We start from the raw sequence: 27578 nt of genomic DNA on the forward strand, positions 1-27578 counted from the left end.
CCCTCAGGAAGCAGCCCGTGACATATGACTAACACACAGGTACCTATTTTACTGCTAGATACTGGGGCATAGGGTGAAAGAAACTCTGCCCATTGTTTCCTCGCTGGCGCCCGGGATCGATCCCTGGACCACAGAATCACAATTGTCCAGCGTGCTGTTCGCTCGGCCGACCAGCTCCCTGTGGGATGTGGTGAACTTAATTTCTATGTACTGGAAGTGGGACATGATAAGCCTAAAGGGGAAGTACTGGCAGCTGGGTGTGCCAGGCCACTTGACGAGGAAGTACTGGAAGTGCTGCACTTGATGTGTAGTGACTTGGTTGACGAGGAAGTATTGGAAACTGGCAGAAGAAATAAGCCTGAATGTGGGTTACCGGGTTCGATTCCCTCCTTGAAGTACTGGAGGCTGGGAGTAGTACTCCTGGTGAGACACTTAACCTGGAGTGGAATAACTGGGGCTGGGAGCGGTACTTTCCTGAGGGATGTGACCTGTAGGGGAAGACTGGAAGTAGTACTCTGCTTAGGTACTTTACCTGAAGGGGAAGTACTGGACTCCGTCCCTGAAGTACGGGTACTGGATGACTGGAGGAAGTCCCAGTACTTTCTCGCCTCCTGCAACACAAACCATAATATTACTCCCTCTCCACACATGCTCCACACATGCTCCACACCTGATAAATACCCTCTACTCTATACCCTCACCACACCTAGAGATATAGACAAGGACACAATCTACAGTACAGTATCATTCTTTGCAGATGACACGAGGATTTTTATGAGAGTAGACAAGATAGAGGACACGGGAAACCTCCAAACAGATGTAGCGAAGAGCCTCCAAGGAAGATTAGTTCCAGCTCATGCGATACGGAAAAAATTAAAACATAAAAGCGAAAACGTCGTTCAAAGAGGAGTCAAATCATAACATAGAACGAAAAGGCAATGTAAAGGATCTGGGTGTACTCATGTCGGAAGACCTTACCTTTAAAGAACACAATAAAGTAGCCGTCACAACTGCAAGAAAAATGACAGGTTGGATAACAAGAACCTTTCACACTACGTAGAGATGCTGTACCGATGATGATACTTTTCAAGATGCAAGTGCTCTCTAGAGTGGAGTACTGCGGCACAATGACAGCACCTTTCAAAGCTGGAGAAATTGCTGACCTGGAGAGCGTGTAGAGATCCTTTACTGCCAGAATCCACTCAGTAAAACATCTAAACTATTGGGACCGACTAAAGGGCCTAAATCTGTATTCTCTTGAGCGCAGGCGGGAGAGGTACATAATAATCTATACGTGGAAAATAGTAGAGGGGCTGGTCCCAAACCTGCACACAGAAATAACACCACATGAGACCAGGAGGCATGGCAGGATGTGCAGAATGCACCACACCAACAACACACCACTATGGTCACTCACTGGCCCTCACACCACTATGGTCACTCACTGGCCCACACACCACTATGGCCACTCACTGGCCCTCACACCACTATGGTCACTCACTGGCCCTCACACCACTATGGTCACTCACTGGCCCTCACACCACTATGGTCACTCACTGCTCCACACACCACTATGGTCACTCACTGGCCCTCACACCACTATGGTCACTCACTGGCCCTCACACCACTATGGCCACTCACTGGCCCACACACCACTATGGTCACTCACTGGCCCTCACACCACTATGGCCACTCACTGGCCCAAACACCACTATGGCCACTCACTGGCCCTCACACCACTATGGTCACTCACTGGCCCTGACACCACTATGGCCACTCACTGGCCCTCACACCACTATGGTCACTCACTGGCCCACACACCACTATGGTCACTCACTGGCCCTCACACCACTATGGTCACTCACTGGCGCAAACACCACTATGGCCACTCACTGGCCCTCACACCACTATGGTCACTCACTGGCCCTCACACCACTATGGTCACTCACTGGCCCTCACACCACTATGGTCACTCACTGGCCCTCACACCACTATGGTCACTCACTGGCCCTCACACCACTATGGTTACTCACTGGCCCTCACACCACTATGGTCACTCACTGGCTCACACACCACTATGGTCACTCACTGGCCCTCACACCACTATGGTCACTCACTGGCCCTCACACCACTATGGTCACTCACTGGCCCACACACCACTATGGTCACTCACTGGCTCACACACCACTATGGTCACTCACTGGCCCTCACACCACTATGGTCACTCACTGGCCCACACACCACTATGGTCACTCACTGGCTCACACACCACTATGGTCACTCACTGGCCCACACACCACTATGGTCACTCACTGGCCCTCACACCACTATGGTCACTCACTGGCCCACACACCACTATGGTCACTCACTGGCGCACACACCACTATGGTCACTCACTGGCTCACACACCACTATGGTCACTCACTGGCCCACACACCACTATGGTCACTCACTGGCCCACACACCACTATGGCCACTCACTGGCCCTCACACCACTATGGCCACTCACTGGCCCACACACCACTATGGCCACTCACTGGCCCTCACACCACTATGGCCACTCACTGGCCCTCACACCACTCACTAACCCTCACTGGAGAACGTGTGTGTGTACACAGCAACACTTGAGAACGTGTGGGTGTACACAGCAACACTGGAGAACGTGTGGGTGTACACAGCAACACTGGAGAACGTGTGTGTGTACACAGCAACACTTGAGAACGTGTGGGTGTACACAGCAACACTGGAGAACGTGTGGGTGTACACAGCAACACTTGAGAACGTGTGGGTGTACACAGCAACACTGGAGAACGTGTGTGTGTACACAGCAACACTGGAGAACGTGTGGGTGTACACAGCAACACTGGAGAACGTGTGTGTGTACACAGCAGCACTGGAGAACGTGTGTGTGTACACAGCAACACTGGAGAACGTGTGTGTGTACACAGCAACACTAGAGAACGTGTGTGTGTACACAGCAACACTGGAGAACGTGTGTGTGTACACAGCAACACTGGAGAACGTGTGGGTGTACACAGCAACACTGGAGAACGTGTGTGTGTACACAGCAACACAGGAGAACGTGTGTGTGTACACAGCAACACTGGAGAACGTGTGTGTGTACACAGCAACACTTGAGAACGTGTGTGTGTACACAGCAACACTTGAGAACGTGTGTGTGTACACAGCAACACTGGAGAACGTGTGGGTGTACACAGCAACACTTGAGAACGTGTGTGTGTACACAGCAACACTGGAGAACGTGTGGGTGTACACAGCAACATTGGAGAACGTGTGGGTGTACACAGCAACACTGGAGAACGTGTGTGTGTACACAGCAACACTGGAGAACGTGTGTGTGTACACAGCAACACTGGAGAACGTGTGGGTGTACACAGGCACGAGAGGGGGGGCGGGGCGGGGGACTCACCCAGGATCCTGAGGGTGAACCCCAGGAAGTAGGCGGCGATGGAGCCGTAGGTGTTGACGTGGTGGGGGGCGTGCACGGCCAGCGTCAGCTGCGGGAACAACATCACGTACACCAGGTCCCCGCACAGGTAGCTGGGGGAGGAGACGGTTCATTATACTGGTAGCTGGGGGAGGAGACGGTTCATTATACTGGTAGCTGGGGGATGAGACGGTTCATTATACTGGTAGCTGGGGGAGGAGACGGTTCATTATATTGGTAGCTGGGGAGGAGACGGTTCATTATACTGGTAGCTGGGGGAGGAGACGGTTCATTATATTGGTAGCTGGGGGAGGAGACGGTTCATTATACTGGTAGCTGGGGGAGGAGACGGTTCATTATACTGGTAGCTGGGGGAGGAGACGGTTCATTATACTGGTAGCTGGGGGAGGAGACGGTTCATTATACTGGTAGCTGGGGGAGGAGACGGTTCATTATATTGGTAGCTGGGGGAGGAGACGGTTCATTATACTGGTAGCTGGGGGAGGAGACGGTTCATTATATTGGTAGCTGGGGGAGGAGACGGTTCATTATACTGGTAGCTGGGGGAGGAGACGGTTCATTATACTGGTAGCTGGGGGAGGAGACGGTTCATTATATTGGTAGCTGGGGGAGGAGACGGTTCATTATACTGGTAGCTGGGGGAGGAGACGGTTCATTATATTGGTAGCTGGGGAGGAGACGGTTCATTATACTGGTAGCTGGGGGAGGAGACGGTTCATTATATTGGTAGCTGGGGGAGGAGACGGCTCATTATACTGGTAGCTGGGGGAGGAGACGGTTCATTATACTGGTAGCTGGGGGAGGAGACGGTTCATTATATTGGTAGCTGGGGGAGGAGACGGTTCATTATACTGGTAGCTGGGGGAGGAGACGGTTCATTATATTGGTAGCTGGGGGAGGAGACGGTTCATTATATTGGTAGCTGGGGGAGGAGACGGTTCATTATACTGGTAGCTGGGGGAGGAGACGGTTCATTATACAGGTAGCTGGGGGGAGGAGACTGTTCATTATACAGGTAGCTAGGGAGGAGACGGTTCATTATATTGGTAGCTGGGGGAGGAGACGGCTCATTATACTGGTAGCTGGGGGAGGAGACGGTTCATTATATTGGTAGCTGGGGGAGGAGACGGTTCATTATACAGGTAGCTGGGGAGGAGACGGTTCATTATACTGGTAGCTGGGGGAGGAGACGGTTCATTATACTGGTAGCTGGGGGAGGAGGCGGCTCATTATATTGGTAGCTGGGGGAGGAGACGGCTCATTATACTGGTAGCTGGGGGAGGAGACGGTTCATTATACTGGTACCTGGGGGAGGAGACGGTTCATTATATTGGTAGCTGGGGGAGGAGACGGTTCATTATATTGGTAGCTGGGGGAGGAGACGGCTCATTATACTGGTAGCTGGGGGAGGAGACGGTTCATTATATTGGTAGCAGGGGGAGGAGACGGTTCATTATACTGGTAGCTGGGGGAGGAGACGGTTCATTATATTGGTAGCTGGGGGAGGAGACGGTTCATTATATTGGTAGCAGGGGGAGGACACGGTACATTATACTGGTAGCTGGGGGAGGAGACGGTTCATTATATTGGTAGCTGGGGGAGGAGACGGTTCATTATACTGGTAGCTGGGGGAGGAGACGGTTCATTATACTGGTAGCTGGGGGAGGAGACGGTTCATTATATTGGTAGCTGGGGGAGGAGACGGTTCATTATACAGGTAGCTGGGGGGAGGAGACGGTTCATTATGCTGGTAGCTGGGGGAGAAGACGGTTCATTATATTGGTAGCAGGGGGAGGAGACGGTTCATTATATTGGTAGCTGGGGGAGGAGACGGTTCATTATACTGGTAGCTGGGGGAGGAGACGGTTCATTATATTGGTAGCTGGGGGACGAGACGGTTCATTATATTGGTAGCAGGGGGAGGAGACGGCTCATTATACTGGTAGCTGGGGGAGGAGACGGTTCATTATACTGGTAGCTGGGGGAGGAGACGGTTCATTATATTGGTAGCAGGGGGAGGAGACGGCTCATTATACTGGTAGCTAGGGGAGGAGACGGCTCAATATACTGGTAGCTGGGGGAGGAGACGGTTCATTATACTGGTAGCTGGGGGAGGAGACGGTTCATTATACTGGTAGCTGGGGGAGGAGACGGTTCATTATACTGGTAGATGGGGGAGGAGACGGTTCATTATATTAGTAGCTGGGGGAGGAGACGGTTCATTATATTGGTAGCTGGGGGAGGAGACGGTTCATTATATTGGTAGCTGGGGGAGGAGACGGTTCATTATACAGGTAGCTGGGGGAGGAGACGGTTCATTATGCTGGTAGCTGGGGGAGGAGACGGTTCATTATATTGGTAGCAGGGGGAGGAGACGGTTCATTATATTGGTAGCTGGGGAAGGAGACGGTTCATTATACTGGTAGCTGGGGGAGGAGACGGTTCATTATATTGGTAGCTGGGGGAGGAGACGGTTCATTATATTGGTAGCAGGGGGAGGAGACGGCTCATTATACTGGTAGCTGGGGGAGGAGACGGTTCATTATACTGGTAGCTGGGGGAGGAGACGGTTCATTATATTGGTAGCAGGGGGAGGAGACGGCTCATTATACTGGTAGCTAGGGGAGGAGACGGCTCATTATACTGGTAGCTAGGGGAGGAGACGGTTCATTATACTGGTAGCTGGGGGAGGAGACGGTTCATTATACTGGTAGCTGGGGGAGGAGACGGTTCATTATACTGGTAGCTGGGGGAGGAGACGGTTCATTATACTGGTAGCTGGGGGAGGAGACGGTTCATTATACTGGTAGCAGGGGGAGGAGACGGTTCATTATATTGGTAGCTGGGGGAGGAGACGGTTCATTATATTGGTAGCTGGGGGAGGAGACGGTTCATTATATTGGTAGCAGGGGGAGGAGACGGCTCATTATACTGGTAGCTGGGGGAGGAGACGGCTCATTATACTGGTAGCTGGGGGAGGAGACGGCTCATTATACTGGTAGCTGGGGGAGGAGACGACTCATTATAATGGTAGCTGGGGGAGGAGACGGCTCATTATACTGGTAGCTGGGGGAGACGGTTCATTATACTGGTAGCTGGGGGAGGAGACGGTTCATTGTACTGGTAGCTGGGGGAGGAGACGGTTCATTATACTGGTAGCTGGGGGAGGAGATGGTTCATTATATTGGTAGCTGGGGGAGGAGACGGTTCATTATATTGGTAGCTGGGGGAGGAGACGGTTCATTATATTGGTAGCAGGGGGAGGTGACGGCTCATTATACTGGTAGCTGGGGGAGGAGACGGCTCATTATACTGGTAGCTGGGGGAGGAGACGGCTCATTATACTGGTAGCTGGGGGAGGAGACGACTCATTATACTGGTAGCTGGGGGAGGAGACGGCTCATTATACTGGTAGCTGGGGGAGGAGACGGTTCATTATACTGGTAGCTGTGGGAGGAGACGGTTCATTATACTGGTAGCTGGGGGAGGAGACGGTTCATTATACTGGTAGCTGGGGGAGGAGACGGTTCTTTATATTGGTAGCTGGGGGAGGAGACGGTTCATTATATTGGTAGCTGGGGGAGGAGACGGCTCATTATACTGGTAGCTGGGGGAGGAGACGGTTCATTATATTGGTTGCTGGGGGAGGAGACGGTTCATTATATTGGTAGCTGGGGGAGGAGACGGCTCATTATACTGGTAGCTGGGGGAGGAGACGGTTCATTATACTGGTAGCTGGGGGAGGAGACGGTTCATTATATTGGTAGCTGGGGGAGGAGACGGCTCATTATACTGGTAGCTGGGGGAGGAGACGGTTCATTATACTGGTAGGTGGGGGAGGCGACGGTTCATTATACTGGTAGCTGGGGGAGGAGACGGTTCATTATACTGGTAGCTGGGGGAGGAGACGGTTCATTATACTGGTAGATGGGGGAGGAGACTGCTCATTATACTGGTAGCTGGGGAGGAGACTGTTCATTAAACTGGTAGCTGGGTGAGGAGACGGTTCATTATACTGGTAGCTTGGAGAGGTGACGGCTCATTATACTGGTAGCTGGGGGAGGAGACGGTTCATTATATTGGTAACTGGGGGAGGAGACGGTTCATTATATTGGTAGCTGGGGGAGGAGACGGTTCATTATATTGGTAGCTGGGGGAGGAGACGGTTCATTATATTGGTAGCTGGTGGAGGAGACGGTTCATTATATTGGTAGCTGGGGGAGGAGACGGTTCATTATATTGGTAGCTGGGGGAGGAGACGGTTCATTATATTGGTAGCTGGGGGAGGAGACGGCTCATTATTCAGGTAGCTGGGGGAGGAGACGGTTCATTATTCAGGTAGCTGGGGGAGGAGACGGCTCATTATACTGGTAGCTGGGGGAGGAGACGGCTCATTATACTGGTAACTGGGGGAGGAGACGACTCATTATACTGGTAGCTGGGGGAGGAGAAGGCTCATTATACTGGTAGCTGGGGAGAGACGGTTCATTATACAGGTAGCTGAGGGGAGGAGACGGCTCATTATACTGGTAGTGGGTGGGGGGGAGGAGACGGCTCATTATACTGGAAGCTGGGGGGAGGAGACGGCTCATTATACTGGTAGCTGCGGGGAGGAGACGGTTCATTATACTGGTAGCTGGGGGAGGAGACGGCTCATTATACTGGTAGCTGGGGGAGGAGACGGTTCATTATATTGGCAGCTGGGGGAGACGGCTCATTATACTGGTAGCTGGGGGAGGAGACGGCTCATTATACTGGTAGCAGGGGGAGGAGACGGTTCATTATACTGGTAGCTGGGGGAGGAGACGGCTCATTATACTGGTAGCTGGGGGAGGAGACGGCTCATTATACTGGTAGCTGGGGGAGGAGACGACTCATTATACTGGTAGCTGGGGGAGGAGACGGTTCATTATATTGGTAGCTGGGGGAGGAGACGGTTCATTATATTGGTAGCTGGGGGAGGAGACTGTTCATTATATTGGTAGCTGGGGGAGGAGACGGCTCATTATTCAGGTAGCTGGGGGAGGAGACGGTTCATTATTCAGGTAGCTGGGGGAGGAGACGGCTCATTATACTGGTAGCTGGGGGAGGAGACGGCTCATTATACTGGTAATTGGGGGAGGAGACGACTCATTATACTGGTAGCTGGGGGAGGAGAAGGCTCATTATACTGGTAGCTGGGGGGAGACGGTTCATTATACAGGTAGCTGAGGGGAGGAGACGGCTCATTATACTGGTAGCGGGTGGGGGGGAGGAGATGGCTCATTATACTGGTAGCTGGGGGGAGGAGACGGTTCATTATACTTGTAGCTGGGGGAGGAGACGGCTCATTATACTGGTAGCTGGGGTAGGAGACGGTTCATTATACTGGTAGCTGGGGGAGGAGACGGTTCATTATACTGGTAGCTGGGGGAGGAGACGGTTCATTATACTGGTAGCTGGGGGAGGAGACGGTTCTTTATATTGGTAGCTGGGGGAGGAGACGGTTCATTATATTGGTAGCTGGGGGAGGAGACGGCTCATTATACTGGTAGCTGGGGGAGGAGACGGTTCATTATATTGGTTGCTGGGGGAGGAGACGGTTCATTATATTGGTAGCTGGGGGAGGAGACGGCTCATTATACTGGTAGCTGGGGGAGGAGACGGTTCATTATACTGGTAGCTGGGGAGGAGACGGTTCATTATATTGGTAGCTGGGGAGGAGACGGCTCATTATACTGGTAGCTGGGGGAGGAGACGGTTCATTATACTGGTAGGTGGGGGAGGCGACGGTTCATTATACTGGTAGCTGGGGGAGGAGACGGTTCATTATACTGGTAGCTGGGGGAGGAGACGGTTCATTATACTGGTAGCTGGGGAGGAGACTGCTCATTATACTGGTAGCTGGGGAGGAGACGGTTCATTATACTGGTAGCTGGGTGAGGAGACGGTTCATTATACTGGTAGCTTGGAGAGGTGACGGCTCATTATACTGGTAGCTGGGGGAGGAGACGGTTCATTATATTGGTAACTGGGGGAGGAGACGGTTCATTATATTGGTAGCTGGGGGAGGAGACGGTTCATTATATTGGTAGCTGGGGGAGGAGACGGTTCATTATATTGGTAGCTGGGGGAGGAGACGGTTCATTATATTGGTAGCTGGGGGAGGAGACGGTTCATTATATTGGTAGCTGGGGGAGGAGACGGTTCATTATATTGGTAGCTGGGGGAGGAGACGGCTCATTATTCAGGTAGCTGGGGGAGGAGACGGTTCATTATTCAGGTAGCTGGGGGAGGAGACGGCTCATTATACTGGTAGCTGGGGGAGGAGACGGCTCATTATACTGGTAACTGGGGGAGGAGACGACTCATTATACTGGTAACTGGGGGAGGAGAAGGCTCATTATACTGGTAGCTGGGGAGAGACGGTTCATTATACAGGTAGCTGAGGGGAGGAGACGGCTCATTATACTGGTAGCGGGTGGGGGGGAGGAGACGGCTCATTATACTGGAAGCTGGGGGGAGGAGACGGCTCATTATACTGGTAGCTGCGGGGAGGAGACGGTTCATTATACTGGTAGCTGGGGGAGGAGACGGCTCATTATACTGGTAGCTGGGGGAGGAGACGGTTCATTATATTGGTAGCTGGGGGAGACGGCTCATTATACTGGTAGCTGGGGGAGGAGACGGCTCATTATACTGGTAGCAGGGGGAGGAGACGGTTCATTATACTGGTAGCTGGGGGAGGAGACGGCTCATTATACTGGTAGCTGGGGGAGGAGACGGCTCATTATACTGGTAGCTGGGGGAGGAGACGACTCATTATACTGGTAGCTGGGGGAGGAGACGGTTCATTATATTGGTAGCTGGGGGAGGAGACGGTTCATTATATTGGTAGCTGGGGGAGGAGACTGTTCATTATATTGGTAGCTGGGGGAGGAGACGGCTCATTATTCAGGTAGCTGGGGGAGGAGACGGTTCATTATTCAGGTAGCTGGGGGAGGAGACGGCTCATTATACTGGTAGCTGGGGGAGGAGACGGCTCATTATACTGGTAATTGGGGGAGGAGACGACTCATTATACTGGTAGCTGGGGAGGAGAAGGCTCATTATACTGGTAGCTGGGGGAGACGGTTCATTATACAGGTAGCTGAGGGGAGGAGACGGCTCATTATACTGGTAGCGGGTGGGGGGGAGGAGATGGCTCATTATACTGGTAGCTGGGGGGAGGAGACGGCTCATTATACTGGTAGCTGCGGGGAGGAGACGGTTCATTATACTTGTAGCTGGGGGAGGAGACGGCTCATTATACTGGTAGCTGGGGTAGGAGACGGTTCATTATATTGGTAGCTGGGGGAGACGGCTCATTACACTGGTAGCTGGGGGAGGAGACGGCTCATTATACTGGTAGCAGGGGGAGGAGACGGTTCATTATACTGGTAGCTGGGGGAGGAGACGGCTCATTATACTGGTAGCTGGGGGAGGAGACGGCTCATTATACTGGTAGCTGGGGGAGGAGTCGGTCCACTTCACTAGTGGCTGGGGAGGGCTGGGGGACCCCTACACTAGTGGTTGGGGAGGGCAGGGGGACCACTACACTAGTGGCTGGGGAGGGCTGGGGGAGCCCTACACTAGTGGCTGGGGAGGGCAGGGGGACCCCTACACTAGTGGCGGGGGAGGGCAGGGGGGATCCCTACACTAGAGGCTGGGGAGGGCAGGGGGACCACTACACTAGTGGCTGGGGAGGACAGGGGGACCCCTACACTAGTGGCTTGGGAGGGCAGGGGGACCCCTACACTAGTGGCTGGGGAGGGCAGGGGGACCCCTACACTAGTGGCTGGGGAGGGCAGGGGGACCCCTACATTAGTGGCTGGGGACCCCTACACTAGTGGCTGGGGACCCCTACACTAGTGGCTGGGGACCCCTACACTAGTGGCTGGGGACCCCTACACTAGTGGCTTGGGACCCCTACACTAGTGGCTGGGGACCCCTACACTTGTGGCTGGGGACCCCTACACTAGTGGCTGGGGACCCCTACACTAGTGGCTGGGGACCCCTACACTAGTGGCTGGGGACCCCTACACTAGTGGCTGGGGACCCCTACACTAGTGGCTGGGGACCCCTACACTAGTGGCTGGGGACCCCTACACTAGTGGCTGGGGACCCCTACACTAGTGGCTGGGGACCCCTACACTAGTGGCTGGGGAGGGCAGGGGGACCACTACACTAGTGGCTGGGGAGGGCTGGGGGGGACCACTACACTAGTGGCGGGGGAGGGCAGGGGGGACCACTACACTAGTGGCTGGGGAGGGCAGGGGGACCACTACACTAGTGGCGGGGGAGGGCAGGGGGGACCACTACACTAGTGGCTGGGGAGGGCAGGGGGACCACTACACTAGTGGCTGGGGAGGGCAGGGGGGACCACTACACTAGTGGCGGGGGAGGGCAGGGGGGTCCACTACACTAGTGACTGGGGAGGGCAGGGGGGACCACTACACTAGTGGCGGGGGAGGGCAGGGGGGACCACTACACTAGTGGCTGGGGAGGGCAGGGGGGACCACTACACTAGTGGCGGGGGAGGGCAGGGGGGACCACTACACTAGTGGCTGGGGAGGGCAGGGGGGACCCCTACACTAGTGGCGGGGGAGGGCAGGGGGGACCACTACACTAGTGGCTGGGGAGGGCAGGGGGGACCCCTACACTAGTGGCGGGGGAGGGCAGGGGGGACCACTACACTAGTGGCTGGGGAGGGCAGGGGGACCACTACACTAGTGGCGGGGGAGGGCAGGGGGGACCACTACACTAGTGGCTGGGGAGGGCAGGGGGGACCACTACACTAGTGGCGGGGGAGGGCAGGGGGACCACTACACTAGTGGCTGGGGAGGGCCGGGGGGACCCCTACACTAGTGGCGGGGGAGGGCAGGGGGGACCACTACACTAGTGGCTGGGGAGGGCAGGGGGGACCCCTACACTAGTGGCGGGGGAGGGCAGGGGGGACCACTACACTAGTGGCTGGGGAGGGCAGGGGGACCACTACACTAGTGGCGGGGGAGGGCAGGGGGGACCACTACACTAGTGGCTGGGGAGGGCAGGGGGGACCACTACTCTAGTGGCGGGGGAGGGCAGGGGGGACCACTACACTAGTGGCTGGGGAGGGCAGGGGGGACTACTACACTAGTGGCTGGGGAGGGCAGGGGGAGCACTACACTAGTGGCGGGGGAGGGCAGGGGGGACCACTACACTAGTGGCGGGGGAGGGCTGGGGGGACCACTACACTAGTGGCTGGGGAGGGCAGGGGGACCACTACACTAGTGGCGGGGGAGGGCAGGGGTGGGGGGACCCCTACACTAGTGGCGGGGGAGGGCAGGGGGTAATAAAGGAGCAGCACCACTTACATGAGTACGTAGATGGAGTTGCTCTTGATGGCCACCACCGTAGCGGCGCCTGCAACAACCACCACCGACACTCGCATCACCATCAGCACCTCCCAGTCACTGGCCTGCAACACAACACAACAATCAGCACCTCCCAGTCACTGGCCTGCAACACAACACAACAATCAGCACCTCCCTGTCACTGGCCTGCAACACAACACAACAATCAGCACCTCCCTGTCACTGGCCTGCAACAAAACACAACAATCAGCACCTCCCAGTCACTGGCCTGCAACACAACACAACAATCAGCACCTCCCTGTCACTGGCCTGCAACACAACTCAGCCATCAGTACTTCCTAGTCACTGGTGTCATGATCCCAGGTAGCCGAAAAAACGAGTCTCCCCTTTGAGAATTATTCTATCAAGCCTGACCTGACTAGGAGGTCGGAGATATACTGACATGAAGATTCATATGTAAAAATAATTGGGTAAATTTTACAAACTGTCCTGGAGAGACAGGAAGCCAGTGTCAACATACAAGCTAAGGATGGGAGTCGAACGAAAGGCACCAGAACTGAGGTGCAACCCAGTATGGTGCAAAGCATCAAGACGGCGAAGAGTAGAAGGAGAAGCAGATGAGTAAGCAGGGCAACCATAATCGAGCTTAGACAGGACAAGAGAGGAATGTAAAGCAAGGAGAGTGCGCCTATCTGCTCCCCAAGAAGTATGGGACAAGACCCGAAGGAGGGTAAGGGCCTTAGAGCACTCAACACGAAGGTAAGAGATATGGGGAGACCAAGACAAACGAGTGTCAAGGAATAACCCCAAAAGCTTTGCGGAATCTTTGTATTCAAGGGGATGACCATAAAGTGACAAAGAGGGACGAAGAACAACCCGTTTCCGCGTAAAAGTCATGGCACAAGTCTTAGAAGTAGAGAACTTGAAGCCATGATCGGTGGCCCAAGACGACACGGCATCAATTGCAAGTTGAAGCCGGCGCTGAAGGAGAGGCGAATCATCTCCCTGACAGCAAAGGGTAAGATCATCGACATAGAGAGTGGAGAAGACGCCAGAAGGAAGAGAAGAAAGAAGACCATTGAGGGCAACCAGAAAAAGAGTAGTGCTTAGAACACTACCCTGGGGCACACCTTCGTATTGCTGAAAAGAGGCAGAGAGTGCGGTACCAAGGCGCACCCGAAAGGAACGACGGGAGAGGAAGCTGCGGAGAAAGAGAGGGAGATGACCATGAAGGCCAAAAGAATGAAGTTGAGATAGAATATGATATCTCCAAGTGGTGTCGTAAGCCTTTTCCAGGTCAAAAAGGACGGCAACAATGGAGGTCTTCGCAGCAAAAGCAGTACGAATATAGACCTCCAAGTTCACCAGGACATCTGTCGTGCTGCGGCACTTGCGGAAACCAAATTGAGAAGGGGAGAGGAGGTGATGGTGTTCCAGGAATCACATCAGACGAACGTTAACCATATTGTCAGAGTTTGCAGACACAACTTGTGAGAGCAATAGGGCGAAAGTCCTTAGGGGAAGTACCCAGAGACCCCGGTTTGCAAACAGGGAGGACAACGGCATCGAGCCAGTCCTCAGGGACTGACGACGACTCCCAGATCCGATTATACAGACTCAGTAAATACTGAGACGTGCACGGAGGGAGATGGCGAAGCATCTCATAATGAATACCATCGGAGCCCACCGCCGTAGAACCGCAGAGGGCCAGGGCAGAACGAAGTTCAGAGAGAGAGAAGGGATCATTATAGGGAAGTTGAAGACGAGTGCAGAAATCAAAAGGACGAGACTCAAGGACAGGTTTACGAAGAAGAAAAGATTGGGGAAGATTAAGACCAGAGCTAACAGAAGAAAAGTGGGAGCCCAGTACGGAAGCGACCTGTAACGGGTCCGCCACAAGAGTATCATGGTGGTGAAGGACCGGTTAAACATCGGGAACGAATTTACCCGCTATCTTGCGGATACGCTTCCAGATCTGGGCCAGAGGAGTTTCGGACGTAATTGTTGAGACATAAGATGCCCAACATTCACGTTTAGCCGTACAGATGGCCCTACGGGCCACCGCACTCGCTTTCCGAAAGGAAAGAAAAGATTCGGTCGTCTGCCTACGGCGGTGCCTCTTCCAGGCTGCACGCTTACAGCGGACAGCCCGAGCACAGTCTGCATTCCACCAGGGAACGCACTTATGTGGACCCCGGGAAGAAGAGCGAGGGATAGAGTGGAGGGCAGCGTTGAAGACAGTGTCAAGAAAAAGGAGGAGAGCGCGAGAGAGAGGCAGAAGGGAGAGGTCAGAGAGAGTAGCACTGAGGGAAAATAGGGTCCAGTCCGCCTTAGCAAACTGCCACCTAGGGAAAGAGAGGGATGGACGAAAAGAGAAAAAGGAAACAAGGATGGGGAAATGATCACTTCCATGGAGGTCATCAAGAACCTGCCACATGAAATCTAAGTAAAGAGAAGAAGAGCAGAGAGAAAGATCAAGACAAGAAAGGGTGCGAGTCCGAGAGTCCAAATGAGTGGGCTCACCAGAATTCAGAAGAGACAGGGAAGAAGAGAGGACAAACGGCTCAAGAAAGCGACCCCGGGTATTCGTCAGAACGTCACCCCAAAGAGAATGACGACAATTGAAGTCACCCAGCAAGAGAACAGGCTCCGGTAAGGAGTCAAGGAGGTGTTTCAAATCAGGAAGAGAAAGCGGGACACTCGGGGGGAGATAAATGGAACAGTGTACCATTTTCCCACAAAGACACGAGCAGCAGAACAATGGAGAGGTGAAGGAAAAAGTAAAGGAACAAAGGGAACATCAGCACGAAGTAAAAGAGCAGAAGAATTAGAAGCCCCAGCAACAGCTGGGGGGGGGGGAAAGAGAAAGGAATAGCCACGAAAACGACCAGGACGAGCACCAAGCATCGGCTCCTGGAGACAGACACAAAGGGGCGAAAACCGCGAAATCAGAAGTTGGAGTTTGAGGAAATTGGCGTAATAACCTCGAACGTTCCATTGAAGAATGGACAACGACGAGAAGAGAAAGGAAAAAAACAGAGAACAAGGAAGAAACAAAGGCGAAAGAGCAACAGAGCACGTTAATGAATATCAGGGTCAGCAAAGTCAGGGTTAGGGGGCATGGGTAAACTGAGCAAAGACGGAGGGAAGGAAACGGGAGAACAGATCAGAGGTGGGCGGGCGGGGTCCGGAGGAGGAGGAGGAGGAGGAGGAGGAGGAAGAGGAGGAGACAACGGAGAGGAGCAGGCAAGGACAGCAGCAGGAAGAGGAGGGGTAGAAAGAGGGGAGCGTACCTCAGCAAGGAAAGCAACTGAGAGGGAAGCGGGGGCTAAAGAAACCTCCATAGCAGGAACAGGGGGCGCAACCACCGAAATGGGAGGGGAAGGAGCGAGAGAGGCTGAAGTAGGGGCCGAGGAAGAAAGCGAAACCTTCTTACCCGCCGGGGAGGAGGAAGGAGAGGAGCCAGGTTTACGCTTCTGACTTAAAGAGACAGGTGTCCCAGCAACCACGTACTGGGCAACGGATTCTAGCGTCTCAACAGGAGAAGCTGAACGAGAGCACACATGACGGCCGTTTGGAGAGCGATGGACATCAGCCCGCACCGACAGGCGGCGGGGAGAGTTCAGAGACGGAGGGGAAGGATGGGAAGGAGGAACGGAGGGAGACGAGGAAGAAGACACAGGAGACACTACAGACCGGGTAGAAGGAAGGGGAACCCCAGACAGAGGACCAGGAGGAGGATCCTTTGGGAGAGAACCCAAAGGAACAGAGGAGGGGGCAGTGGGCGCATCAGGGTCCAAGGCCCGGAAACGGTTGTGTGTCTGAGGAAGGCGGGAAGGACGAGGAGAGGAAGAGCGCAACACGCGAGCATAAGAGACATTAGCATAAGGCGGGAGCCGGCGAACCTGGCGCTTCGCCTCAGGAAAAGATAAACGCTCCCGGTGCTTCAAGTTGAGGATGGCTGCCTCAAGCTTGTAATGGACACACGCACGGGAGAAGGTAGGATGGGCCTCACCACAGTTGAGGCAACGAGCCTGGGGAGAAGTGCACTCCGACTTAGAGTGACCTTCGCCACCACACAAAGGACAGAGAGAGACAGTCCCGGAGCAGCGGAGGGCACCATGCCCAAACCTCCAGCACTTGTTGCAGAGCCGAGGAGAAGGAATGTACTCCTGGACAGAGCACCTGGCACCAGCAAGAATGACAGAGGGTGGAAGGGTCCTACCATCAAAGGTAATCTTCACAACCCGGAGGGGTTGACGGCGACTACCACGAGGGGGACGAGTAAACGTGTCCACCTGGAGAATAGAATGGCCCTGGGCAGCGAGGATATGTCGAATATCGTCGTGGCAGTCGCACAGGTCCCGAACACCGGTCGCAACATGGGGCGGGAGCCAAATAGTGCCAACACTGGCATTCAACTGAGCGTTCTTCGAGACCCGAACAGGGGTCTCGCCAAGGAAGGATAAGGCAGCCAAGCGGGAAGCAGCATCCTGAGAAGGAGCAGCAACGACACGTGTACCGAGACGAGTGGGGTTGAAAGTAATGGAGGCATCCACGGAATCAACGAGATGTCGATGGAGGGAGAAATCGTCAGGAGGCGCAGAATCAAGAGGGAGGAGATCAAAATATTTGGCCTACGAAGCAGGACCAAACAAGGCTTGATAGGTAGCAGAACTGGAAGGAATCGAGCGAGGGCGGCCGCGACAAGGACGGCGGTGAAAACCCCCAGAGAGAGAGGGGTTAAAAGGCGCAGTAGTTACAACTAGAGAAGGAGCCGCGCCAGGGGACGAGGTAGTCACCACTGGGGGCTTGGGGCTCGACCCAACCACAGAGGAGGGAGGGGAGCCAGGGGAAGGAGTCAGAGAGGCCAAAGGAGGAGCAAGGTCGGGGCCCAATGCAGCGGAGGCTACAGAGCCCGGTCTTCCAACACGGACCGACTCGGGGGCTTGGTCGCCCACCCCACGAGCCTGAGAAGGTAAACCAGAAGCAGCCGAAACAGGGGTCATCATCATTACGAAAAGAAGAATTCATTCACGAATGTGCCCCCACACCCACCATGGAGCCACAATTAGAGGCAGGACACCCAACAAGAAGCTATCGCCGATCTTGCCGGAACCTCCTAGGCCCCTGCAAGATCGTGAGTATACGCCCCACATGAGTGTCGTGAGTATACGCCCTACAAACGCTACCTTAAGAAACCGACAGTCCGTTGAGATCGGGTTCAGTGACGAAAGGGGGATTGACAATAAAAGGTTCCCCTCGCTCTCGACGTCGGGTACTGCAGTTCTACGGGTGCAAGAGTATGCCTCCTCAAGCACCCGGGCGTCAAAATAGAAGAAGTCCAAGGGAAGAACCAGAACGAGCAAAAGGTCGGCAGGAAACGGCAAGCAGAGAGGAGAAGAGGGGGGAGAAAAACGAAACAGAAGGAAAAGGAAAAGGTGCCCAGCAGAATTGGAGAGGACGGCAGCAGGAACACAAGGCTAGAAAAGAACAGAGGACTGTCCCAAGGAGCATCACACTCCGGCAGCCGCCCACTAAGCCCCCACACGGCGACAACGAGCTGAGCGGGGAGGGGGACGATGTCAGGGTAGTGAACTTCCAGATGTGGAAGGGAAGTTCTTATTGATCACTTGTAGGGAGTTGGTAGAGTGTTTGGTTGTCATTAGCGTGCAAGACGCAGTGAAAGGTGAGTGATTACCATTTTTGTACCAAGAAGTAATTATACTGAAGTATAGAGTTACGACCGTAGGCTGGATTACCTACATATGTGTTCTAGGACTGATAAGGTGATTGATCATTGTTGTTTATCAAGGAATATTTATACCCATATTTATGTTATTGCAGTCATAGGCTGGTTTTCCTTGTATGTATTATATATATAATATATTCTCTTGCTGATAGTGCAATATTGTCTTATAAGACTTGACCTACTTGATGAGGTTGATAGTATAAGTGGTGAGTCAGGAGTTAGGATACCACTTGATAAGCAGATGATAGAGTCCTGATGGTATTGGAGTGCAACCTGACTACAATAGTATAGAGTGTTGGAGATATTATACATGTATATGTATTGTCCATGTGCCTTGTCCAGTAAATGTATTCAAATTTGCTGGTGTTTGCCCTTGTCCTAGTGAGGCTTTCCAGAAAATAGGAGAGAGAGAGAGATAGGAAGAACCAAGAACCAAAGCTGTGGACAGGGTAGTACAGAGTAATATCAAAGAAAAGAGGATTGAGATCATACCACATAAGGAGAGAGTGGGGAGTCACGGCGGCTCTAGTAGGTGTGTGCACGTGACAAGGAGGCTAGTGTTGGAGCCGTATCCCCTAAACGTGTGACGTTGAGCCCCTCTCCAAGTGCCAGAAGCATCCAGGGGGATCTCCTGGTCAAAGTAAGCACTCTACGGAATTTTGGGTTGGTTGTCCGAAAGGAAGGACCGACAACATCGTAATGGTACTCAGAACAAAAATGCCAAGTAGCACGGGCTATGGTGAGCCCGTAGTGGACTTACCTGGCACAGGACCGGGGGCTGTGTTTTTTCTCCAACAGATTGAATGTCGTTCCTTATAGGTACGTCTCACGTGGCTGAGCTCCCTCTCACCTAACTAGGTGCTAATAGAACAGCTAGCCGGACACTGACTTCACGTTGGTTCAGAGACTTACAATACCAATGTACTCACTTTAAACCGGTCTCTTCATGTACGCTCCTCCACATTCATTCCACTCTGCAGTACACTGAAGATTGGAATGCACCAAACACAAACAAACAAATACACCAAACCTCCTCAACACGTGGTTACAGCAGAACCACGGAGGATGACCCGGTGCTTGAACACAGGGTGTTGGGAGAGATGAACACAGTATTGTGCCCACGGTGTAGCATGGTAGGAGAGTGTCATGGGAGGCTGGCAGCCTTCACCGCTGATGATGGTTCATACCCACCCTCACACGTAACACACCTCACATAACAGGTGTGTTACGAAATGGCGACACGGCGAGATGAGATTCACTGTCCCAAACAGTGAACCGTAATTCCCTGAATTACTAATAAAAACTTTCCACAATCACTGGAGAGCTTTCCTGCTTCCGCCTCTGCCAGGTATCTCAGACCTGTGAACTGATGACGAACGATGCAGGCTATAATCGCGGATCACTCAAAACAGTCTGTTGCCTCCTGTCGAAATCATGCAGTTGAGACTGTACCTTACTGATCTCATCCATCCCAAATTAATCCAACACTCGCACAAATTGGATTCCGTTTGCAATCTAGCAATAGCAGAAATAAAATGGATGATATTGCCGCATTGGCAGGGATTTGTTGTGGTTGGTCGTCCACACACAAACTCCCTCACCTAGTCAGGACAACATGCGGCCTCAGAATGCCCTGGAGGGCGCCAAGACACTCTCCCCCTCTTGTCTTGACTTGACTAATCACAGCTAAGCGCGGCAAAAGCCGAGGTGCCTGCACGAATCTCAGGCGACCCTCGGTCATGAGGTGCCTGGCTGCCGTCACAGTTCGGTCATGAGGTGCCTGGCTGTCGTCACAGTTCGGTCATGAGGTGCCTGGCTGCCGTCACAGTTCGGTCATGAGGTGCCTGGCTGTCGTCACAGTTCGGTCATGAGGTGCCTGGCTGTCTTCACAGTTCGGTCATGAGGTGCCTGGCTGTCGTCACAGTTCGGTCATGAGGTGCCTGGCTGTTGTCACAGTTCGGTCATGAGGTGCCTGGCTGTCGTCACAGTTCGGGAGGCCTGCTGTTGACTTAAGCGAGGAGCCGTTGGCTTGGCTGACCCCAAGCTCCTTCACCTTCTTCACACTTGCTACATTTCTTACATGTAAAACATGTGAATGTCTGTACCTCTACTCACAGCTGGGCTACGACGGCCATCATATCCTCATTGAAGGTCGGAAAGCCTAGGCTACACATAGACTTTAAACACGAGATGTTTCGTGAAAGATTTACAGAATCTAGGACCCGCGCACCTTGGTGAACTCATGTCCTAGTGTGTGCACTCCAGCACACAACTAGAAGCTAGCGGAAAATCCATTCCCTCACACAGTCACCGGCCTGCAACACAACACAGCCATCAGTACCTTCCATTCACTGCCCTGCAACACAACACAGCCATCAGTACCTCCCATTCACTGCCCTGCAACACAACACAGCCATCAGTACTCACCCCAGAGTGAGTAACATAAGATACTCACCCAGCACCTGATGACGTTGTTACTCGCACCAAGTTACTCACCGAGCGCCTGATGACGTTCTTGTAGATGTTGTTGGCGAACATGGAGGAGGCGAAGAGGATGGAGGAGTCCGCCGACATCATGAAGGCGGAGCCGACAGCTAGCAGACCCACTACCATCACCCACTGTAACATCACACTTTGCTTATTATATTCTCACTAAACACAGTTCTTCCTGGTATTATTTATAGTATTAATATCAGTAATATTTTTGTACTATAATTACAATTATTACACAGAAATCCCATTTTTGTGATATATCAATGAGAAAATCCACAGGAGCCTTGATGAGGATTCGAATCTATGCAATGAGTATTCCCAGATGGACGCTCTAACCGTCTACACCACGACATGGTCATAAGAATTGCAATCTGGTGTACTGCTGCACCCTCGTGGCTTTCTGAGGTTTCCACTGAAGCTGAAACAGGGTTTCACACAAATTCCCCCATGCACTCTGGCTCTGTCTTCCAGTAGTTCTACCTCTGATGCATCTCTTTCTATATTTCAATACTTAGACCCAGTTCATATGAAACCTCCATCCCTAATCAAGGTGGTGTAACTGTGCTCCGAGTCAAGATTCCTAAGTGTTTGTGTTAATATATGTGGCAGAGCACTCACGTGGCGTCCATCACTAGACGTCACCATCATTATGCTCCCCAGGGACTCCTCCGAGGGATGCCGAAGCTTATGATGAATGATCAAGTGTCCAGATGTGTGAGAATATCAAAGTGAGAATAGACAGTATCCCTGAGAGGGAACGGATTCCAGCTATCTTAAAAATTAGTGATGTAGAGGGCACACCACCATTTTGCTTCCTCCCGGAGTTTTTTTTTTTTTTTTTAGTTTTTTCTACTGAGTGAACAGGGAGAGTGCACCAAGTCTAGTGTCATTATTATGAAACATAGGTATGCCTTGTTGGGTATTGAGAGACAGCGTATGTCAACAACTGTCCGTTGGCACCACAATGGCCAGTGTGGGTGCCAGCATAAGAAAGTTACAGCAATGTGTATATAGAGAGAACAGTAGAAGAAAGGATGTGGTCGCCAGGTCAAGACCTTTTCCAATTACTGTGTAAACACAGGTCTCCTCCAGTGACGTCACGAGCATCATGCCACCCGAGGGAAGGCCCCGATTGGATTAGGCACTACATGCCTGGTCGCTGATCGGTTCTTTTAAAGAACAAAGGGACAAGAGTGTGTGTAGCCGCCAGGTTAGGCCGCTGCCTGCACTGTCCCACATTCTGAGGTCGTCGCTACACCTGCCGAGACGTGAATTCCATAGTTGTCGGCCAGCAACCAGGAACACCATCTAAACGCGACCTTAAGCTTATCTCGTCATCTACGTTTCGTCTCACGTGTCCGTCTACAGAATCCGGGCTCGTGCGAGATCGAAATAAAAAAATATACGAGTGATAAACGAGAGATATAAAGTGTATCTCCACACAATATCCAGCAGAGTGCAACAGACTGCCCCGGGATCATCTTTATTTATCTCCACCATCTGTCATCATCCATTAGCCTAAAGCTACGTGTGTGGAGAGTAGGTAGGTGTTTAGCAATTGTTTTCCAGTGAACCGTGAATTCTTCCGAGTGAGGTTAGTACATTATAGCCCGTGCTGGGAGAATGGTTTTTCCTGCCATCACCATGCCTGTTAACCCCGTGTGCCCCTGGAAATGAAAGAGGGGGTTAAGAAAGAGAGGCAAGGAAAATGGGAAGAATCAGATACCATATTAGTCATGCGGGGTCAACCTTGACCCACATGACTAAAGAATAATAAAACTGCAATTAACTGAAGAGAACTCCACCTAATAACAGTGCCAAGACAACACTCGGCACTGTAAACCCAAAAAATTACAAAACCTATCAGTATCCTTTCTCGAAGAACTCGACCTGCTTGAGCAATCTCATGAGTTGAACGTGTGCATATACGACAGACTCAAATATAAGAGAAGACAGTGAAGAAGTTCTGAATGTTACCTAAAGAAATGAGACACACACACACATATATCTAGGCAATTAATAAGGTAGCAGGAAATTAATTAGATCAAATCAACACTGATGGCTCTGCTAACCCAACTAATGGCAGGGCTGGAACAGTGTACTCTGAAATCAGAGATAACTGATTTCAAGACTAAAATGAGGAAAATTACTGATTGAGATCCACACTTCCTCAACACAAACAGGGTACCCTGCCGTTATTATGGCATTAAGGTATCTGGAATGAAACAAAAAGAGCAGTGATCTGCACTGACTCTAGAGAGGCAGTGCAAACTCTCCTAAAAAGTCAGACTGAAAACTTGTGGACAGTGGCTGAAATCAAGAAAGCAGTGAAAGTCTTATAGCCAAGAAAGGATGATGACTATCTTTAATGCGGCTGTTGTATCCCGCGTGACTCAGGACCTGGAAAGTAGAGTTGGAAATCCTACTAGATGATATACTCAGCCCGAGAACCAAAGGAAGGTAACCACCAAAGACACTCTGCAAGCTGAACTGATCGCGGAAAGAGGGAAGACCCGAGGTAGATACAAGAGCACTACACAGACCCCTAGAGCTCAGAGCGGCAGCAAAGAGCCACCGTGATAACAAGGACGTGGTAGTAAGGAAAGACGACAAGTCACCAATATACGTCATCATAAAAAAGAGATGAGTATTTTGCAAAAATGAACCTCATCCTCTCTGACCAAACATAATTCCTGAGGGTCATTAGATTTTCGCACTTATCTTTGGCTTCCCTATAACGATCCTTTCTCTCTCACAGAACTCCAGTCTGCCCTGTCCCTCTGTGGGTCTATTGCGGCAGGCTTGGATGATACTCATTATGAGATGCTTTTCCATCTCCACGCACGTTTCAGTATTTACTTAATGTTTATAACCGTGTCTGAGAGTCGTTGTCAGTCCCTGAGGACCGGCTTGAGGCAGTTGTTCATTATATCTGGAAACCAGGTTTTCTAGGGTAATCTCCTAAAGACTTCCGCCCCATTGCTCTCACAAGTTGCGTCTGCATACTCTTTGAACGTATGGTTAATGTCAGTCTGATGTGGTTCTTGGAACACTATCACCACCTCCTCCCTTCTCAAAGTGGCTTTTACAAGTGTCGCAGCATAAATGATGTCTCGGTGAACTTGGAGGTCTATATTCTTACTGTCTTTGTTGCGAAGACCTCATGATTGCTGATCTTTTTGACCCAGAAAAGGCATATGACACCACCTGGCGATACCATATTCTTTCCTAACTCCGTTCTTTTGGCTTTCATGATAATCTCCCTCTCTTCCTCCAGAGCTTCCTTTCTAATTGTTCCTTTAGAATGAGCTTGGTACCACTCTCTGTGCCTCTTTTCGGCAATACGAAGGTGTATCCCACGGTAGTGTTCTGAGCACTACTCTGCTCCTGGTTGCCCTCAATGGTCTTCTCTCCTCCCTTCCCTCTTGAATTTCCTCAGCTGTCTATGTTGACGATCTCTGCTATACAGGTGATGACTCTCCTTTCCTCTAATGGCGGCTTCAACTTGCGATTGATGTCGTGTCGTCCTGGGCCACCAATCATGGCTTCAAGTTCTCTCCGGCTAAGACGTGTTATGAACATTACTCTGAAGCCAATCGTCATTCGACCCCCTCTGTCGCTATATGATAATCCTCTTTCGTATAAGGATTCTGCTAAACTTCTGGGGTTAATCTTTTCTAACTTAAGTTGGACCTTAACTTACTTAAGGTCTTGTCCCATACTTACTGGGGAGCTGATTGGCGCACGTTCCTCTCTTTACATTCCTCTCTCGTGCTGTCTAAACTCGATTATGGTTGTCCTGCTTACTCGTCTGCCTCTCCCTCATCTCTTCGCTGGCTTGATGCTCTGCACCATACTGGGCTACACCTCGGCTCTGGTGTCTTTTGTTCAACTCCTACTATCAGCCTGTATGTTAACACCGGCATTTTGTCTCTGAAGGATCGCCGTGATCGTTACTGTCTTCACTAATTTGCGCGGTTCCTACAACACCCAGTCTCTCACTTATACTATACTACGATCATTACTCCTCCCATGGGCCTTGTTCCCTTTCACCACCTTTCCCTTTCTGTACGATTGTCTCGCTTGCAAGGTTCTCTCTCTTGGTTTGTGTTACCAATACTTCTCCTCGTATCGTTCCCTCTTTGCCTCCATGGAGGGTCCCTTTTCCTAAGTTTTGTAGAACCTTCACCCGCATGAGTAAGGTTTTTACCCCTCCTACAGATCTGAAACGCTTTTTCCTTGTTCACTTTTCTTGACAATACCGCTTGATCTCCGTCATGATGAGTCTAAGTCTGCTGACAGTGTAGGCTACTCCATTGTGTTTCCTGACCACACCTATTTGTGTCTCCTGCCCCCGTAGACTAGCATCTTCACGGCTGAACTTTATGCCATTTTGTATGCTCTTCGTCAACTGCTTTCTCTCCGTCATTCTTCCTGTTGTTGGCGTTGACTCTCGCAGTGCCCTCATGATTTTGGAGTCCATTAATCCTGTCCATCCTGTGGTCGTCGAAACTCAATATTGGCTGTTTCGCATCACCAGCAGGTTTATGACAGTGGAGTTTTGCTGGGTTCCCAGCCATATTGGTGCATGCTCTTAAATGAACTTGCAGACGCTACCCAGTTATTCATTCCTCCATCCTTGCCCGTTAGCAAGATCACTGGTCTTCTGTTACTGGTAACAAACTGTGTGCTCTTAAGGGTAGCATGTCCCCGTGGCCTTCCTCCTACCACTGTAACCGGCGGTGGGAAACGGTTCTGGCGAGCTTACATATTGGTCATACACGTTTAACTCACGGGAACTTAATGGAGCACCGCCCTGCTCCTTCGAGGACGAGCGTGTGTCTTGCTTCCCAACCGTCCTTCGTAGTCACTTGTCACTCGATAGAAGTGTTGGTGAATCGGATGACTTTGATGTTGTTCGCCTTATGCGCTTTGACACTAGCTCTCCACATATTTCAGTTGCTTAATTTAGAAACTGTACCTGTGGTCGACCTCGAACCAATTGTTGATGTGACGACTTGTACTGAATTTTGTAACTAGCTCATCAAGATTGTAACTTGCTTAGCTAAATGAATTGTTGGGTTCAGTCCCAGAGCCCATTATGTGCCTCTGTAACCCTTTCCACTACCGCCCACAAGATGGGTATGGGGTGCATAATAAATGAACTAAACTACGTAACTATGTTTCATCCCACTACTCACAGATGGCTCCTGTTTCACCCCACGACTCACAGAGGGCTCCTGTTTCATCCCACTACTCACAGATGGCTCCTGTTTCACCCCTCGTCTCTCAGATGGCTGCTGTTTCTCCCCACAGACTCTAAGATGGCTTCTGTTTTACTCCTCGTCTCTCAGAAGGTTTCTGTTTCACCCCACGACTCACAGATGGCTCCTGATTCACCCTGAGTCTTAGTGATGGCTCCAGTTTCACCCCACGTCTCACAGATGATTCCAGCTTCACCCAACGTTCCACATATGTCTTGAGTTTCTCCCCGAGGCTCACAGATGGCTCCAATTCAGCCTTGGGAGCATGAGTGACTAGAGACCTTAGCGGCAGGGTAGAGGTGCTGGAGCTAGAAGGATCACTTAGCCGCCACACCGGATACACATAATGACAACTAGAAACATGATAGGCGGGAGCAGGAATGACAGCATTGTGGAGGCAGATGTGGGGGAACACGAGCGTGGCTCCAGCACGAGTGGGGAGCTATGTAGGCACACGTGTACAATCATATGTTGGACTCCGAGAAAATATTGAAGAAAGAGCTGGAAAATGTGAGAGAACACGTTATTAAACAGATAGAGGACATTAGTAATGGAGAAAATATCAGACATAGGAGAAGTACAATAAAACCTCAAGGGCCGGAGAGTAAGACAAAGAGATAAACAGTGCCAAGAGAGAGTGCAGAAACAGAAGAAAGAATTGGAGGAAAAGTTTCAGGATGAATTGAAATATATTACTACCTACTGGAAGGGCCAATTGGCGGAGCTAAGTGAGAGACGTGAGAGAGAAGTTGTTAAGCTGGGAGAAGTATGGAAAACTGAGATGAAGTAGGCAGCTATTAATTACAAAATATATCATGAGAGGTTAAAAATATAAAAGATAGATTTGATTTCCAAAAACACTAGAGAAAACCAAGGGTGACCGCTTGCGAAAAGAGAGAGGATCGGCAACACCAACCTTGGATTAGTATGCCTGCACGAGGGCTGAGAGAGACTTAGCCTAAGTGTACAGACCTTTACATACAGAGTTGTTGCATACAACAAAGGAACACTAAACTACTAGACCAATAAAACTGGTATTTGTAAATGAAGTGGCACAAGAATCCTGATGAGACACGAAGGTAACCTAAGAAAAATAGAGAGGTAGATATACCCCTGACATAAATAAAGATGAAATAAAGAATAAGACAGAACAGCGCAGGGGAGAGGAGAGAACAAGGAGAAAAGAAACTGAAGGTGTGGAGGAAGAGAGATGAAGGCAGCAAGGG

General features: G+C 51.5%; 1 protein-coding gene across 4 annotated transcripts in view; it reads right to left on the bottom strand.

Moving 5' to 3' along the window:
* Window positions 1–528: 528 nt before the first annotated feature.
* The window catches only part of LOC123761417 (high-affinity choline transporter 1), a 348005-nt gene continuing 320955 nt past the window's right edge, over window positions 529–27578 (bottom strand). For 3 of the 4 annotated variants that reach the window (XM_069313210.1, XM_069313215.1, XM_069313203.1), the window contains 4 exons: window positions 21092–21214; window positions 12844–12947; window positions 3431–3561; window positions 529–611 (listed from right to left, as the gene is read on the bottom strand). In XM_069313210.1, coding sequence (XP_069169311.1) covers window positions 529–611; window positions 3431–3561; window positions 12844–12947; window positions 21092–21214 — 441 coding nt within the window. Of the gene's footprint in view, window positions 612–3430; window positions 3562–12843; window positions 12948–21090; window positions 21215–27578 lie in introns of those variants that run through there. The other variant, XR_011224660.1, reaches the window with a different exon arrangement.

Source organism: Procambarus clarkii, chromosome 7 (genome assembly GCF_040958095.1).
Source record: "Procambarus clarkii isolate CNS0578487 chromosome 7, FALCON_Pclarkii_2.0, whole genome shotgun sequence".
In the NCBI taxonomy this organism is placed as follows: domain Eukaryota; kingdom Metazoa; phylum Arthropoda; class Malacostraca; order Decapoda; family Cambaridae; genus Procambarus; species Procambarus clarkii.